The sequence below is a fragment of the Aythya fuligula genome, chromosome 1, assembly GCF_009819795.1.
Source record: "Aythya fuligula isolate bAytFul2 chromosome 1, bAytFul2.pri, whole genome shotgun sequence".
Lineage (NCBI taxonomy): Eukaryota > Metazoa > Chordata > Aves > Anseriformes > Anatidae > Aythya > Aythya fuligula.
Genome location: NC_045559.1, coordinates 166,583,663 through 166,603,061, shown reverse-complemented (window position 1 = coordinate 166,603,061; position 19,399 = coordinate 166,583,663). Strand labels below are relative to the sequence as shown.

Here is a 19,399-nt window from a genome sequence, read left to right as displayed (position 1 = left end):
GAGAAAGTCGACTACATAAGGGCCTATAAAAAGAACCTGAAAGTCAAATTTTGATCTTATTCTAGCTAGATTTAAATAATAAATTATTATTTTTATCATTTCAGCATTATTTCAGATAATAGAAGTGGACTAATCTAACAAATTTCACATGAGAATAATGTTACATTTCAGAAAAAGAGTAAAGGAAAATTGAAAATGGGCATATGAAAATTGGGAGAAAAAAGAGTGTAAACAGCATGAAAATGATCAAAGAAGAGAAAAAATATCTATCAAATTGCAACTATTAGAATTCTTTTTTGAAGGTCAGTATATGTGTAGAGCAAGCATATTCGTATTGTGTATGAATATAATGTAATCAAAACAAAGTTGTGGGAATAGGATTAAAATTAAATTTTTAAGTTAATTAGGTATCTGTGTAGGAGAACGGCATGTTAATGTCTACATTTAATTGCAATTATAATTCTAGAAGCTTCTTGGTTTGGTCTCAGAAGGTTATGTTTATGTGAAGCAAAATTTGTAAAGAGGTAACGTTATTAAACAAGGTGTTACAATGGGGAGAAAATTGACATGTTTGTCTGAAGAACACTAAATTTGCAATTCAAAAGCCAACAGGTTGTGGAAAAACAACATTCAAGAATTTACATCTGATTTCTAATTAGTACAGAGAACTATATAAAAAGATTTTAAATGAATTACTTAGGCTTCAGAACTGATGTTCAGTTTGTGTCAGGAAACAAAGATCTCTATGCAAGTTAATGCTGTTAAAAGGACAGATATATCTTCAAATCAAATGTCCAAAGTAGGAGTCTGTATATATTTTTCCATCTCAACTGGCTTCAAAGTTTTCCACTAGGAAAACTCATTTAATTGTAACAGCAGTTCCTTCCCAAAATTGATAGACAGATAGAGGACAGTGAGATTTGCACATTTTGACTACGAAATGTTTTCTAATGTATGAGCAAGGCTTTAAAGAAGAGGAGTACTTGGTAGTCCTATTCCCAGATTTCGTGCCTCCCAGAATAGCATAATTTCATTTAAACTGATTCAGCTGAGCAGATAGAAAATGCCAATGTTAAACCTACTGTCAAGGCAAAAGCTCAAAGAATCATTGCTGCCAGAAATGATCAACCATAAAGGGAAGCACAGATGACATTAGTATATTTACTCTATGAAGTTTATTAGATTGGATGGTATAATTTTGCCTTATTCCATTTGCATATATTCTCAATTCCCTACTTGTAGTTATTCTCAGTGGAAAGTGAAAAGTGATAAATTAACCACTTTCATCAGGCAGCATTGTGTATGAGTGTCAGAAAGAAATAAAATGTTGTATTTTTTATCTCTTTTGAAATGTGATGAGGAGCTGTCATTTTAAACTAGAAGAGGCTGTATAATCTCTTCTGGTCATGCCTGACATGTTACATGAGGCAATGTAGGAACAGTAGCAGTTTTCCATTCCTTCATGAGTTTCTAACATGCAGAAGATGCATTAAATAAGATTAGAGCCCACATGCTTAAAATGAATATAAAAGTAATTAAAAGTTAGGAAACTGCCCTTTTGACCCCCACTTTTTCGATTAAGCTCTGTGACAGCCAAAGACTTGATTTGTGTGTAATCAGATTAAACACTCTGGCTTCCCGTTCAGTAGACTCACTTATGAGAGGTACAATCTGAACTTATAAAAAAAGAAAAAAAAGTCATCTTGGAGTATTTTTCTTTTTTTCTTTTTTTCTTCCTACCATAGAGCAACAGCTTAATCATTATGAACAAATGTTGAATATCTAGACTTTTTTTATCTTCAGTAAGAACTAATTCTTACGTAACGATGTAGATGAGAAGGCCATAACCCACTTGAAGAAAAGACATGAAATGTTATATTATCTACTTTTCTCTTTCAAAAACACAGTTTAAAAGTGATTAGATGTACTTTGATGTTTCTGCTGTTAAAACTGTTTCAGCCATGAAAACTGTCCACGTATTTTCTCCTGCTTCTTCTCTAGAGCTGTCCCTTGATTCTATTGATTATCCAGTTCTCCAAGACACATTTGTGAGAACAGTACAGAACTTACTACTGCACGCTTACGTATTTACACCTAAGACAGTCTGATTTTTTTTTCTTCTTCTCAGAATATAAATAGCATTTGCGATTTTATAGGGCATAAATCCTTAATCTTCCTCACTTTCAAACTTCTTCATGTCTGTGACCAACAGAGTATTCAATGTGTAAATCCTTGTTCTCATGACGTTATCATTCTTGTTGTCTGATAGAAAAATAATCATTTCACAGTTAGTAAAATCCTAAGCAGTGCTCACAAAGTCATGGTTGCTTGATGACTACAACACAGGCACCAGCTCTTCCAATATTTAGGGAAGCCATCTGCAGAAAATAAATAAATGAACAAATAAATAGAATTAACTGAATAGGGATGTCATGCAAGAGTTAACATTAGTCTAAAATGTTCCAGACTAATGGGATTAAATACAACCCACAATATCCTAGTGCTGTACTTTTAAAATTACTTAATCATATGTTACATTTTTCATTTGAAAATGTAAGAACAGGAAAACAAATAAATAAATAAAGGAAGTGATTTTAGAGCATTCATTAACTTTCTGAACTTGTTGATATGCCAGGGGTTTCCAAGTTCTGTAGACTGTGGTTGACATCTCCATTTTAGTCCCTGAGTCAAGGCCAAAGCTAACAATAACAAAACTGTATGGTTCCAGTATTTCTAAACAGAGTCAAGTTTCCTTTAAGATAAGTTTGTCAGCTTCAGACACTATTTCAAGACATCAGAAGTAGCTCATAGCTGTAGGAGGCTGGACCTCTTTACTTGTTGAAGCTAACACAGTAGACGCAGCATCTATGCTATTTAATAATAATAGTACCCTGTAAGTATTACTACTCTAAAGCAGAGGTGTTACATGTTGCTTAAGTATCTGTTCAAGTGTCCAGCTTATGTCTTTATGTGGAATGGTGGTATTTGGAAAATTAATTTTTCAAACGTTATCCTAAACAATACCATAAAAATGCTCTTTTGCCATTCAAATAACAATAGATAAAAAGGTGATGGGCTTTTGCATTTATTTTTATACCTTTCATATCTAAATTTAAGCTTAGAACAGAAGAATCCCTTTGCAGTCATAAAAAGAAGCAGGCATTTTGGAGATATCTGGCCTGTTTAAAATACTTATTTTAGGATGATATATTTTCAAAGTATGTAATTTTTTTCACTACCTTTAAAAGGAACTTTGGGTCACTATTTCATATGTAAGCATCCACACTGGTGAAATGAATTACATTTCCAGAAAGTCTTAAAACAGAATTAATAAAAGAAAGCACTGAAATCATCCTTTGTTTCTTCTGAAAGATTTGCTATGACTCTAAATCTTTTCAAGTACTATGAGATAACTATTGGTATAAGGTGATGGTTGGACCAGATGATCTGAAGAGGTCTCTTCCAACCTTAATGATTCTACGATTCTACGATTGTATGATTCTATGATAATTAAGTACATACATTTCCTCTATAATCAAATCACCAATCCCCACCTTCTTGCACTATAACAATACTTCTATTCTTTTACAGTTCACCATTAGGTGCTTCCATATAGCTTATTTCAAAATATCCATCGAAAATAAGGAAATGGAATTAAAGAATGAAATGAAAACTTGGCTCCATACTTAAAATAAACAAACTGTTTCATATGAAAAATCTTCAGAATATGCTGGTTACCAATTAAAACTCTGTGTTGACAATTTTTAGAACATTTCTTCTATATGAAGAACTGCACAGAAATAATTTGAACAGAAATTGATGAGAACAAGATTTTTGTCTGGAAGATAAAAGATGATATTTCTAACGACTGTTTATTCTGTCTTCTACTAGTTCCTTAATTCTATGTGGTTTTTTGTTGTTGTTGTTTTTGTTTGTTTGTTTTTGTTTTCTATCTGCATTGGGAAACTCAAATTAAATCAAATGATCAAATGCTAGGACTAATTTTACAGCCATGGCAATCTCAGATACCATTTCTTTGTTGTTGTTTTCATAAAAGCAATGTTTCTCTCAACATATGAAAATGTGTTACAGAATTGAAAATACAGACTTTACAATTACCTGCATCCATTCGTTAGTTTGAGGGTCGTAGGCTTCCATAGTGTTCAGGTATGTTTGACCATCATATCCACCTACTGCATATAATTTGTCACCAAGTAGACAGACTCCAACAGCATCTCGAGGCATACTCAGTGGAGCCACCATTGTCCATGTATCAGTTTTTGGATCATATCTAATGAAACAGAAAAGAAATTGAATGGTTAGTGTCCACTCATGCTGATCTTTGCATGAAATAAAGCCATTTTCTGAATAAATAAATTATAAATACATAATCCATGACATCCAATGTAAAATAGCAGAAAGAAAATCAGAAAGAAAAGATGAAGATATATTTTGTTCCCAATTCAAGTAATTTAACATTGATTATAAACTTTGATTTAGTTAACCAGCCTGGAAAAACAAGCAAACAAACAAACACAATTAAGCTTTTTATGGCTTAAGGTGTCATAAAATAGATGACAAGCATATAAGAAAATTATCTGAATGTATGCATATATTTATGTATATATTTCAAATAAATAAGAATATTTTTGTAGTACATTAAAATATTCCTGATAAAATTATATTCTACTATATTTTATTTTCTAAAATGTTACTATGCCATCTGTTCATAGCCAGAAAACCTCCCCAGAAATTCAGGGGATATTTTAAAGTGCATTATAGTTAGATTTTCCTCCCAGTTCAAGTGAACAAAGTAGTACAGTTTTCGAGACATTAATCATCATAGAATTTTTAAAACTGAGGGCAGAATTCCTCTTACATAATGATAGCTATTCAAAAATTAAATAGTTAGCCTAGGCTGTTAGATAATAGCCTTAATTTAGATGTTTATTAGCAATGTAAAATTAGTTAGTTCCAGAGGCCATATCATTGTAAATATTTTAAACATCTACTGTAAAACAGAAATGAATCACTAAGGATGCCTGGAGTATTAAGTTAAATTAGATACCTCATTGTAAGATGCCTGATATTACCAAAATACCAAATTATATCACAGCATGATGTGATATAAGCAGCTATACTATGTAGTAGAATCACTTTACACACAGTGGCAAAAATAAACAGTTTAAGGATAAAATGTCTTTAACACACTTGAGTCATTTTCTTAGGCGTAAAGTAGTTGACAGTTTGGATATGACAATCTAAAATAATTATAAAGGAATTCTGTAATGGCTAAGGATATTATTTACAAGTGTTCAGACTACTGACTAATGAAATTATGTACCAAATTTTTTTCTTGTAGTACTTTAAGAGGCAGTATTAGGTATAAGTTCATGTTTTGGGGGTGCCCAGTTCTTTCAGTATATTTTCTTGTAGACTATACTTTCTTAATCAGAAGTTATTAATCTCTAACTTTTATATATAGATGCTCTACAAAATGAAAAAAAAAAAAAAAAAAAAAAAAAAGGATTTTACTTTACAAGGTTGAATTTAGCAGCATCTGTAACTATTTCAGGCATTCATATTTTCATAAGCAACCTGTATGAATACTGTTAGAGGTCTTGTTAGAGATTTGGAAATTTATGAACATTTTTTGACATAAATATTGCAGCAGTGATGTTTAGTGCTTTTTTTGTGACCTCATTTGCTTCATAAGCATAACCTTCCAATAGGACAAGAATTAATTGCCTTTACTTTAATCTCATTAAACTGTTCTTTATAGTTAAAAACACTTTAGGGAAAAGACTCAGCTCAGCTATTGGCTGTTAATCTTTCTGGCTTTATTGGATCTTCTCAGAAAATAAGATGGTAAAATGTTGTGGTCAACTTCTTATGTCTAAAATATCATTAAATTAATGGTGTTTTTCACTTTGCTTCTTTTTATTCCTTTTCTTTATGTTATTTATTCATATTCTTTCATTTTGCTATCTTTCTCTAAGAAGTTTTGACTTAAATATGAGATAAATGTCTTTTAAAACCTGAGAGGAAAATACTTTAAAACAATGTTTGAATACTTGTATATGTAACAAGATGCATACATAACAGATGTGCGTATGTAACAAGAGAAAATACTGTTAATTTTGAATGGATTTTTTTTTTCAGACTGTGTGACTTTTTCAGCAAAATCATTGTATGCCTCTAGCTGAAAGAGTTTCTTAACCTTCTTTTCCGGTGTGTATTGTATATGCACCTCCCTAAAGGCAATAAATTTTAATGTACTATTTGATACACTGCTTTTAAATTACGAGGGCCAAGGTGAGGAACTGTAAAAGCAAGACATCTAAATATAATTGACATTTTTGTCCAATTTGTTTTCCTTTTAAATAAATAAGTAACCAAGAGCTAAATATAAAACTTAAAACTTAATTCTATTAACAAGATAGAATTTCAAAAGAATGTGATTTTTTTAATTTACAGGAAAATGACTGAATTTTCTTATATACTCTCTTCTGTTAAAAACAACTGTACATTTCATCTGTATAATAACTAGGTATGTCCTATGGTGCAAAGGTTTACAATAAAGTTCCTGAATATGGAAAAAATATATAATTTGAAATCAAAGTGGGAAGGGGAAAAGCTATAGATCACTTTAACTTTTCAATAGCTGTCACATTTAGAGCAAGTAACATTATTTTCTCAGTGTTGCTTCACTGCCAAAATATCTCCAAAATTGTATAAATCTTAAATAGAGATTATTGATTATACCTTTAAAAAATAACACAACATTTACTTTCCCAACATGTGAAACACAGTAAAATATACCTATTGTTTTACTTTTAAGTACTCAAAGCCACAGGAAATCCTCAGAACTGAACAAAACTTAACAGAACTGAACAAAACTTAAGTGTTCAAATTGGGAATCTAAATTACTGTTGAGCAAGATTTAACAGTAGTATTCAGAAAACACATATCTTCTCTCACTAAGTAATCCCAAAGTAATCTCAAAAATATATTAAAAATACATTTATTATGTCTGCTTAACAGTCTTTCAGAAAAGAAAAAAGAAAAAAAATTGAATAATGCACTTCCTGGCAAACTGTCTCACGAAAAGTCTTGTTCCTGAAGAAGAGACATAGTTAAAAAGATTGATGCCCTAAATATTTACAGCAAGTAGAACTTTCACGGATATATGAAATAATATAGTAGATCTCATTAACAATTGGTCTTTGGTTTGTTAAGGAGTTTTTATTTTTGGAAGATGATGATTTTTGAATGTAAAAATAGACATATCAAATTACATCCATGCCACCTTATATGTCTGTCAGTCATTGGGAGGGTCATAAGACTTTGTTCATGTTATAGTGCAGTACTTCACGTAATTCACTCTAATAGGTACTCTATGCAAACTATTAGCCTTATAAGTTCTGATCTGTGAGTCCTAACTTTTACTCTGGAAGCTAACAGCCCATGAAATAGATTACCCATATTTTTTTGCTATCAGTACAATAAAACCTCAGCAAAGGACACTGTATAATGTCATTCAGGTATCAGAATATAAAATAGCTAAGCACATGTATTTAATTGGTTGCTATCATGATCTCTGAGGAAGACAAATGTAATGGGATGGGTTTTATCTTCAACATCAGAAGGATTTTCTTCTCAGAGACACAAAAAATCAATTAAATAAATAAATAGATAAATAGATAGATGATAGGTAGATAGATTGATAGATAACTTTCCTTGTAAGTACCAACAATCGGAAAGAGCTGGAAAGATTTCATATTTATAAGTATTGTCACTAGCAGTCATTAGGAGTTAGACTTGATGATCCTTGTGAGTCCCTTGTGGGTCCCTTCCAACTCAGGATCTTCTATGGTTCTATGATTCTAAAATCAATATAAATTTACTCTATTAAAATTCTGGGTATTTTTCCTTACACAAGTGTCTGTCAGTGCCAATGCCTATCTTGACTTCTGTGTTTAGATCAACCAAGTGCTCAAATATATATGCTTTAAAATTTGCAACCTGCATGTATTTGAAAGTATTTTTCATTACTCTAAAGCATGCAAAAGTTGAAATAGAAAAAAGTGATCCCTTCATGAAACATTTGAGGAGTACCTTCAAAATTAATGTTATAGGCATGCCAACAGTGCCCTACTGCCCTAACAGATATACTTGAATTTGTGGAATATCCACTTGTGAACTTCATGGTACTGTAAATACAGCATGTAAGGCTTGTATCAACATTTAAGGGACGTAGTACTAGTGTTAAAAGTAATACTGTCATGTACTGTCATCCATCACTTCAGCAGTTCAATTTTTATTGAAATAAAATAAAATAAAATGTTATTGCTACATTAGAGTTACAAAAATCCATGTTGGAAAATTATTTCAGGCCTGAAATTTTATTTCTGTAAAGTTTAGTTTATAATTCTGCAATGTGTAATATTTTGCCTTAGAAACAAAGATTTCTTAAAGGAGACATGAAAAGAGTGAAATTGTGTGTCCAATGTAATATCTAATAGTACTGTTAAAAAAAATAAAATTAAAAAATCATCTACAAAGTGATTATCTTCTACAGACCTCTGTGGAATTTTTCCAGTAAAGAGGAAGTTAGTATTTGCTGGGGGAAAACAAATAAACAAATAAACAAAAACAAAAGCAACAACAAAACAAACCAAAAAAAAAATACCACATCTGCTGAACTTTACCATTATTTAAGTAAGAAAATGATGCTTCCAGGCATTATCTTCATAAAATTCATATAGTGGATACCTTTCTACATAGTCCAGCAGCCGGGAGCAGTGGTTAGAAGCAGGAGCATCGTGACCTCCAACTGCATAAAGAAATCCATCACATGTAGCCACTCCTACACCTCCTCTTCTCTTACACATTGGAGCACACATATTCCATTTATTTGTGTGAGGGTCATAGTATTCCATTGAACTCAAACATGAACTTCCATCCCGACCTCCAACTGAATATAACCTAAGAAAATCCACACAACGAAGTGTCAATAAAACAACATCTCAGAACTGTAGTAATAAAGACAAGGAGTATATTTTTGTTTGGTCGTTTGGTTTGGTTTGGTTTGGTTTGGTTTGGTTTGGTTTGGTTTGGTTTGGTTTCATTTCATTTCATTTCGTTTGGTTTCATTTTGTTTTGTTCTAATCTGACTTTAGCAAATGGGAGAAAAACAAAATATAGTTTCTCAAAAATATATGAATTTCATATGATAAGCATACAGAGGATTTTAATATTTTTTACCAAATCCACATTCTACTTCATGAAAGTAGAATTTCCTACTTTGCCCAGTTCAATGGCAATGAATATATTATCTCTCTGGAAATGGGTATCTTCATTCTTTGGTTGCAGTAGATAATGCCAAAAGTGACAGTGACACACAGATTTGTCTCAATAGATTTATAAATCATGTAAACATGGTTGCTACTTAACTGCTTATCGTCTGTGAGGTGGAAGTGCAAGTGCTAACTTTTAATTGGTAATCTAGACAAACAAGAAAGTTGTAATCCATTTATGATTGTTTCTCTGTGTTTTTATCATGCATCAAAGTTGTGGGAGTCTGACAACTGCTGTCTGCATTTTAATATTTTATCTTGCATAATTCTTTAATACTAAATGGAATCAAAACCTTTTAGTTCTACATTCCTAGAAAAAAAAAAAAAAAAAAAAAAAGTCACACTGAAGCTTTCTATGCTAAATTACAAGCCAGAAGAAAATAATGTATTCGGTCTTTGATCTAGTATTCATCCTGTTCCACAGAACTACTCTCAATGGGAGTCTCATGTCTGGAATGAATTTTACACTTGTAATATAGGAAAGATCAAATAGGCAGTGCAGAAAAGAAAAGAATATCTCATTATGTTTTCAATATGGATTTTTAAAAAGTACTAACTTGTCTTCATGTTTTCAAAGATCTTGGATAAAATGACAAGTCTTGCCTACACTACCGTTAGCATGGCTACTCAGCAAGTAAGGTAACGAGACTTCATCTCAGTCTACAGATTCCTCGTGAGGGGGAGTGGAGGGGCAGGTGCCAATCTATTCTTTTTAGTGACCAGTGATAGGACCTGAGGGAATGGTGTCAAGCTGCGACAGGGGAGGTTCAGGCTGGATATCAGAAGAGGTTCTTCACTAAGAGGGTTGTCACGCACTGGAGCAGGCTCCCCAGGGATGTAGTTATGGCACCAAGCTTGTCAGAGTTTAATACAATCAAAAGTGTTTGGACAGTCATATGGTCTGAATTTTTGGGTAGACCTGTGTGGTGCCAGAAGTTGGACTCGACAATCTTTATGCGTCCCTTCCAACTCAGGATATTCTATGATTCTATGACACCCACAGGCAGTGTATGTTGCTTTTCTTCATCAGAATATATTATGAGGATTGAGTTCTGTAGGGAAGTCCTGGAAAACTTCTGAAAATATTTTAAATTTGAAATAGTAAAAATGTGGTGAAAAAACAAGCAAGCAAACAAACAAACAAAACACAATTCTTTTGTGTTTAGCAACTACCTACAGGCAAGAAACTTTTTTCCTTCCTCCTTTCGTAATGGTTCGCAGGAGAAAGCAGTTCTGATTGCTCTTTCTGAATAATTCCATGCTGCATTCATTTCTTATATGAATCTTTTTGCAGTCTGTTGCCTTTTCTACACTGCCTGAAGATTAACTAATAGACACTCAGGCTATTTTAAAGTTCGGCCATTGAGCAATTTAGGACGCAAAAGCAGCCTGTGTGAAGCAATTATTCATTTGGAAGCTTTTACTGTCCTAAACGGTCCATGAATTCAGAGCTACTTAAATGTGGATTCACCATTCTGTTTCCCTGGCATGGATGCTGATGAAAAAAAAAAGGACAATACTATCACTAAATATGTCACTGAAGTCATGTAATATTTTGGTACTGCCTGACAGACATACTTGTGCCAAAAGTTGCCAGGAGAAGCCATGGCTCCACTATAAGAGAGAAGAAGTTAAAGTGTCTGTGGATGCAGACTAAAATTATTTGTGACAATCATTTTAGGTTTTGATTGTATTTATACCCAAGCAAGAAATAGCTCATAAGATTTATATAAATAATAATAAAGTTTTATTTCACAAAGTTCTAGTTCAGACAAATAAAAGCTGAAAATTGAATAATTGTTTTAAAATTCTGGTTGTGCCTGAGCCTGAACACCTCAATCAGGAATTTTTTCCATTCTTCTGCTAAAATCCTTACGCCATCATCACTCCCTTTAACCCAAAATGACTGCAGAACAGTTTTGCAAACAATTCTGGATATTATTCAGGATACTGCACTAAGCTTTTAGGATACTTCTATTCAAAGACATTTAGAAGTCTTTTTTTTTTTTTTTTTTTTTTTTTTAGTGCTCAGGGTCCTGTTTTGTTAGATGACTTAGAGTGAATCTTTTTAAAATTTTTTAATTTTTATTTTTTATTTTTATCCTTATCCTTCTTGTTAAAAGTTTAGAGTAAAAAATTCTGCAGGGAAATTTTAATGCATTTTCTTAAAAAAGTCTGAAAGCTTTACTTTTCTTAATGAGATTAGATATCATCCCTACAATTGCAATGGCTACAGCCTCTTAGCTGTATTGTATTGTATTGTGTTTCTTCATTTACCTGGTACCACATCTGATTTTGGTGATTTGTTGAAAATCCTTGTAAGTAGACTTTCATTTTCATATGCAAATATGTTCAGAATTCAGAGAAGAAAGACAATCCATTGAGTATGAATTTAACAAATAAAGAAATGTCTTGAAGTTGTGACAGAGGTGTTTCAGGCTGGACATCTGGAAAATGTTGTTCACTGCGAGGGTGGTTGGACAATGGAACAGGTTCCCCAGGGAAGTGGTCACAGCACGAAGCCTGCTGGAGTTCAAGAAGCATTTGGACAACACCCTCAGACACGTGGTCTGAATTTTTGAGTGGTCCTTTGGCAACACAGGAGTTGGACGTGATGATTCTTATGGGTCCCTTCCAACTCGTGATATTCTATGAAAATTCTTTTTTTCTTTTTTCTTTTTTCTTTTTTTTTTTATAACAATTTCACATTGGAAATTCAAAATGTTATCTTAGTATCTTACTTTACCTAAATTCTGTGTATTACTTGTGTATTGCTTCTTTTACTTGTACTCTATTACTGCATATTACTTCTGTCTGTTCCTTTACTATACTCTTTAACTATACTCTAGTACTGGGATACTACCACAAAAGGTCTAACTTTGCAACCAACACAGAGCTCATTTTTTTGTTTCATTATTGGCATCTGTAGACTTCTTGTAGATACCGTAACTTCTAATAGTTTTTGCGTACCTACAATAGTTTAAGACTTTTATTTTCAGCACTGCATGATTAAAAAGGAAGCTTAAGATATAAGCATAGTCACAATCACATAGTAAACTTATCTTCATTCATTTTTGAGGTGGCAATATTCTTTTTACTGAACTATAAGTCCATCCACAGAGATGCATTTCATTAAAATTGTTTGAATTTATTTTATAGTTATCACTGTTTATAGGGGAAAATCAACAAGTGAAAATGAGCATTCAATACTTAGTATTTTTATGTCCACTGATCACAATTAAAGTTTTGCCTTACAAACAGGTCTCTGTTCTCCAATGCTCTAAATTTCAGCTTATTTAGACTGGGGGTAGATATGAATTTAGAACAAATTCAGTCTTCTCTGAGCTTGAAATAATAATAATTTATATATTAGTAATTTGTTTTTCCAGGATTTGGTCACTTCTTTTGTACTATGATGGACACAGATTCTTAATCATAAACACACACATATATATGTATGCATAAAAATGGCTAGAAAATGCAAGTAAGGTTTTGAAATGGGATAGGATAAATCACGACTAGTTGGATCAAAACCATTTATCCTAGTGCGATCATTACAAAACTTTGGTAACTAATCAGTAAAACCATTTTTAAATTCCGTTTGACAAGCCAGACTCAAAAGAACCAAGTGTCTTTGATGTAAGATAGTATGGCTTGTGAAAACAGTTGAATCATGCTTTTGCTGCATTTCTTTTTGCCTTTCAAGGTTTTGCCTTTCAAAATTCTTTTACTGAGAATATCAAAGACCAGTCTTTTGCTTAAGCCCCCTTTCGACCTCTTCTGCCCTTTCAGTATGCCCGAAAGAGCAACCAAAAATTACTTGTCACAAAGGGTATCTGCCTGGTGGATGCAAGGGGAAGGTAGTAATTTTTATCAGTGCTGGACTACTGTATTTCTCGATCAATCCACACCTGACCTAGGAAGAAAACTGTGTAGAAGAAAGCTCTCTTGGCTTTGGTTAGACCTTTTGGTTAGGTCTTCTCTCACAGCCTTGGTTATGCCACTGAACAATAGTACATTGTCAAAAGTTGAAAATAACAATTTTCTGAATGGAAAGCAGTAATGAAGACTTATTTCTGTCTGTAAATTTGGAATGGTATTTTATGTATTTGGTAACAGTATTTTATGTGTTTGGGTTTGCAGTAGTGGGATAAGTTAAGAATACATATAGTTTAATAAAAAAATAAGTAAAATAAAACGAAGATAAGTCATATAATAAGGGCCAGCAATTACAGAAATATGAACTACTGGTATTAGAAAAGACTATGAGAAAAATACCTTTGCATGGATATTATCATACAGCAAAGATTTGCTTCCTACACTACAAAGTATACTTTGCTAAAAGGAATAACCTGTTTCAAATAAATTTTATTTTAATCAAAGTTATAATATGGGCTATATTTTCTTTGCAAGACCAGTGACTGAATGCAAAATCCACCATTCTTGGCTGCATTAGACTATAAAAGAGTCAAGGAAAAGTAGTCTGTAAATTAATAATTTAGTATAGTATGAGGTTAAGGCCCCTTATTTGCTGTCTTATTTATTAAAAATAAATAAATACAGCAAAACTGTCATTAAATAAGAAAATGGTTTTGCTTTCACAGAATGTGCTAGATGGAGTTAATGATTACAATATTCATCTGCTCTTTCAGTTCAATCTTTTTAGGCCAAAATACCGTTCCATTTTTCTGTATCTTCATTGATTTATTGCACAGTTTCCTGACTAAAATATTACAAAATATCTGCATTTCTTTTTTTAGCTTCTGCAGCTAAGGAAGAATATTTTCAACAAGTGTTCCTTTTTCCCTATAGAGGGAGGCAGAATAACAGTAATATTAATTAATAATTATAATCAATAATATAGAGAAAAGAGTTTGATCAAATGCAGGTGTTAATAAATGGCAAACATGAAATATCAGCAGTTTCAAAGCTGTCATAAAGGAAACTGAAATAATATCTACAGGGATTAAATTAAAATACATATTCACTTATAGGTCAAAATACATTCAGAGTAAAAAATAGTAGGAAGAGACATAAGATTTAAAACGTTTCTACAAAAATATTCTAAGGCTGAAAAGTTGTATTAGTCTGAAATGTATTTGTCTTCTACCTCATTGCAAAGGGGTTTTGTAAAACTACTTGTATTTGTAAAATACTTAATATCTTTAAAATTAATATCATCCTAAGTCATATTTTGTTTTAATTCTTAGAGGGTGGACAATGTAAGATTGGTTATGGGAACAGATGTGAGAAGCATGATTTTTTGATAAGGAAAAGCACTGCTGTATTACAGTATCAGGTAAAATATTCAAATAATTTATAAATATTTATTTAAAAACCCCAAGCAGAGCTACAGGCTGGGAGAGGAATGGTTGGAGAGCTGCCAGGCAGAGAAGGACCTGGGAGTGATGGTGGATAGTCGGCTGAATATGAGCTAGCAGTGTGCTCAGGTGGCCAAGAAGGCCAACAGCATCCTGGCTTGTATCAGGAACAGTGTGACCAGCAGGGCTAGGGAGGTGATCGTCCCCCTGTACTCAGCTCTGGTGAGGCCGCACCTCGAGTACTGTGTTCAGTTTTGGGCCCCTTGCTACAAGAAGGACATGGAGGTGCTTGAGCGGGTGCAGAGAAGGGTGACAAAGCTGGTGAGGGGCCTGGAGAACAAGTCCTACGAGGAGCGGCTGAGGGAGCTGGGCTTGTTCAGCCTGGAGAAGAGGAGGCTCAGGGGTGACCTTATCGCTCTCTACAGGTACCTTAAAGGAGGCTGTAGTGAGGTGGGGGTTGGCCTGTTCTCCCACGTGCCTGGTGACAGGACGAGGGGGAATGGGTTTAAGTTGAGCCAGGGGAGTTTTAGGTTAGATGTTAGGAAGAACTTCTTCACTGAAAGGGTTGTGAGGCACTGGAACAGGCTGCCCAGGGAAGTGGTGGAGTCACCATCCCTGGAGGTCTGTAAAAGACATTTAGATGTAGAGCTTAGGGAAATGGTTTAGTGGGGACTGTTAGCGTTAGGTCAGAGATTGGACTTGATGACCTTGAGGTCTCTTCCAACCTAGAAAATTCTGTGACTCTGTGATTCTGTAAAAGTAAATGTTTGTAGTCAGTGAGAATATTCTAGTCAGAAAACATGAAGTATGAAACATTTTCTCTTTACATGACTGCAATTATGTATACCAAGTACAGTACTCTTCTTAGTTCAAATGGATTTGTAGATAACTGAATCATCAATAACTTATAAGAGCAAAGAAACTTACAAACAAAAAGTCTAAAAAACACACACACAAACAAACATGAGAAACAAAATGACAAACAAACAAACAACAAAAAAACACTGACAGGAAATAACATTTGCAGACATTTTCTTATCTTGTTAGCTTGGTATGAAATTTTGAAGTGTTACTTCAGCTCTAACAATCACAATTACAGCATATTAATATTTATTTAATAAAATTGCGCCAGTTCCTCAGTCTTTACCGAAGTATGAAAATTATCAGTGCATTGCAATTATACGTATGACCTGAAAAAAGTCTTAGATCATTTAGTCTGTGACTTTCACAGTCCAGACTTCAAGTCCAGAGAAGGGCTACGAAGCTGGTGAGGGGTCTGGAGAACAAGTCCTACGAGGAGCGGCTGAGGGAGCTGGGATTGTTCAGCCTGGAGAAAAGGAGGCTCAGGGGTGACCTTATCGCTCTCTACAGGTACCTTAAAGGAGGCTGTAGTGAGGTGGGGGTTGGCCTGTTCTCCCACGTGCCTGGTGACAGGACAAGGGGGAATGGGCTAAAGTTGAGCCAGGGGAGTTTTAGGTTGGATATTAGGAAGAACTTCTTTACTGAGAGGGTTGTGAGGCATTGGAACAGGCTGCCCAGGGAAGTGGTGGAGTCAGCATCCCTGGAGGTCTTTAAAAGACATTTAGATGTAGAGCTTAGTGATATGGTTTAGTGGAGGACTTGTTAGCGTTAGGTCAGAAGTTGGACTCGATGATCTTGAGGTCTCTTCCAACCTAGAAATTCTGTGATTCTGTGATTCTGTGATTCACAATGAACAAATCCTTTTCCATTCACTAAATTCAATCCATAATGAAAGACTCATCTGAACCTGACCTACCAATTCAAAAGAAATTTAATTTTATCCCAATACCAGTTATTAAGAAGTTGATCAACTTTCAAATTAGAAAAAAAAATAGTTAACAATGAAGATGGCACGGGATTTTGTTCTACTAAATATAGTAGATATTTGATAGCAGCTTTAAGGGCTGTGGTCCATAAAGATACTTAGGTGAGTATCAAATTAGATGTTGAGCTTTCTTCAATTTCAGTAAGATATGTTTATGTCCTTTCTGATGTATATAAATGTGGAAATAAGAAAGTGTGTGAATGTAACATCCATATATGACAGTCATATAAATGCAATGCACTGATAATTTTCATGGTTCAGTAAAATTCCAGTAAATTTCTACATTTAGTCAGGGGAGTATCTTTAGACTTTTCTGGCTGCACTGAACAAGGCCTTCTTTGGGTTTCAACAAAAAGGCATTAAGTAATCTTTGAGACATACTTCATCTCCCATTGAAGATAATTAAAAACAACTTTCAGAATAATACACAATGTGGGAAACTAATATATTTTGCTGTTTTTACCATGATAAGACACTGATGGATGAATGCTTCTCAAAAGTCTGCACTTGCAAGTGTGAAAGCTGCACAACTTAAAAACTGGCTGTGAATCTTTATATTTCACACTGCTGCCCTCTGTCTAGATTGGTACATATGTTACATTAAGAAAACTTCAGCTAGGCAGTGCGAGCAGACTGACTTCTCCTATCAGGTATTAGAATTAAGGATGTCTTTGGTACATTCTTGAATACGGTGGCGACATGCCATAGACCAGAAGGTGTTGGAACTGCTATCCCTGCTAGGTTGGAGGCTTTGACACAGGCAGAACTTCAGACAGAAGATGCAGCCCTCCAGGTTCCTGGCTGTAGAGAATGCCTGGGGCCCCTCTCTGAAATCAGGAGAGATGGACCACCACTCTGCAGGAGGTGTGCCATCTTACAAGAGCTGTGCCATCAAGTAAAAAGTTTATGAGAACAGGTAAATATGTTGTGCTGTATCAAAGAATATGAATGGGGCATAGACAGGCTCCTATCTGCTACAGACTTGCAGAGCCTCTGATCCTGACTGCTGGTGAAAAGTGTCCATTCCCACCATTGAGATAAGTATGGCATCTGGAGAAGGGGAAGGGTGGAAAGTGTTGACCTCTAGCAATGACAAGAAGGTTCACATGAAGGCTTGCAACTACAAAATAGGTTCACTGCCCTCCATGTTGAAGAGAAGCCAAACAGAATCACAGAATCATAGAATATCCTGTGTTGGAGCAGACCTATAAGAACTGAGTCCAACTTTTGGATCCACACAGGATCATGCCAAAATCAAATCATGTTTCTGAGAGTGTTGTCCAAACGCTTGAACATCATTAGATTTGGAGGCATGACCAATTCCCTGGGGAGAATTTCATGTGGCCAGTGATTGCCCAGCCCTCTAGCCTGTCAAAATCTCCCTGCAAGGTCTCTCTGCCCTCCAGGGAGCCAACAGCTTCTCCTAATTTAGTGTCATACACAAACTTACTCAGTATACATTTAAGTTCTGCTTCCGGGTCATTTATGAAAACATTAAGAGAACGGACCATAAAATCAAAGCCTGGGGAACCCCACTAGAGACTAGCCACGAGCCTGATCTAACCCCATTTACCTCTTAAGCCTGACCCATCAGCCAATAATTCACTCACTGTATTAAGCATTTGTCTGGCTGAATGCTGGATATTTTGTTCATAAGGATACTGTGAGAAACGGTGTCAAAACTTTTCCTGAAATCCAGAATGATTATATCAGCTGGCTTCCCTTGGTCAGCTAGATGGGTAACCTTGTCATAAAAGGGAATTAAGTTTGTTAAACAGGACTTCCCCCTTGTGAACCTGTGTTTGCTGTGACCAATGACTGCATTACCTTTCAAGTGTTTTTCAATAACTCCCAGAATAATCTTTTCCATAATTTTAACAGGCACTGAAGTGAAACTGAAAGGCCTGTTATTACAAGGGTATTCTTCCTTGGCCTTCTTGAAAACTGGAACATTTGCCAGCTTCCAGAGGACTGGGACCTCTCCAGATTCCTGAGACCATTGAAAAATAACTGAAAGAGATCTCACGATGATATAAGCCAGCTCTTTCAGTATACCCTGGGATGAATCCCATCAGGCCCCATAGATTTCTATGCACCCAGTTGGAGCAGCAAATCCTGTACAAGTTTAGGCTTTGCTGGGAGTTTATTGTTCCTGCAGTCCAGGTCCTCCAGCTCAATGCTCTGTGTGTCACAGTGTCCACCATCAGTGTTAAAGACAGAGGTGAAGAAGGCATTAAATGTCTCTGCTTTGTCTCTATTTGTGAGGTGACCTTCCTCATCAAGTAACAGATTAATGTTGTCTCTGGTCCTCTTCATGCTGATAACGTATTTTAAAAAGCCCTTTTTATTGTCCCCCCACAGTGCTGGCCTGCTTCTGGCTGGTAGCTCTGATGGAATGCAGCCACTAGTGCTGAGGGAGCTGGCAGATGTGATTGAAAGGCCACTCTCAATAATCTTTGCTCAATTGTAGCAACTGGGAAAAGTGTCTGAAGACTGGAGGAAAGAAAATGGCAATCCTGTCCTCAAGAAGGGTGAGAAGGAAGATCTGGGGAACTACACAATGATCAGCCTCACCTCAATCCCTAGGAAGGTGATGGAACAACTAAACCTAGAAACCATTTCCAGGCACATGAAAAAAATCATCAGGAGTGGTTAGCATGGATTCACCAAGGGGAACTCATGCCTGACCAACCTTATAAGCTTTTATAATGAAATCATGAGCCTGATGGATGAGCAGGGAGCAGTAGGTATTTTCTTCCTGGACCTCAGTAAGGCTTTTGACAGTGTCCTGCCTAAGATCCTCATAAAGACGTTGTTGAAGTATGGGCTAGATGAGCAGACAGCGAGATGGATCAAAAACTGGCTGGACGGCT

General features: G+C 34.8%; 1 protein-coding gene across 1 annotated transcript in view; it reads right to left on the bottom strand.

Moving 5' to 3' along the window:
• Positions 1-282: 282 nt before the first annotated feature.
• Positions 283-19,399, bottom strand: part of KLHL1 (kelch like family member 1) — a 234,593-nt gene continuing 215,476 nt past the window's right edge. Inside the window, exons 9-11 of the mRNA XM_032208096.1 lie at positions 8,776-8,988; positions 4,120-4,291; positions 283-2,378 (exon numbers count right to left, since the gene is read on the bottom strand). Coding sequence (XP_032063987.1) covers positions 2,319-2,378; positions 4,120-4,291; positions 8,776-8,988 — 445 coding nt within the window. The 3' untranslated portion in view covers positions 283-2,318. The remainder of the gene's footprint in view (positions 2,379-4,119; positions 4,292-8,775; positions 8,989-19,399) is intronic.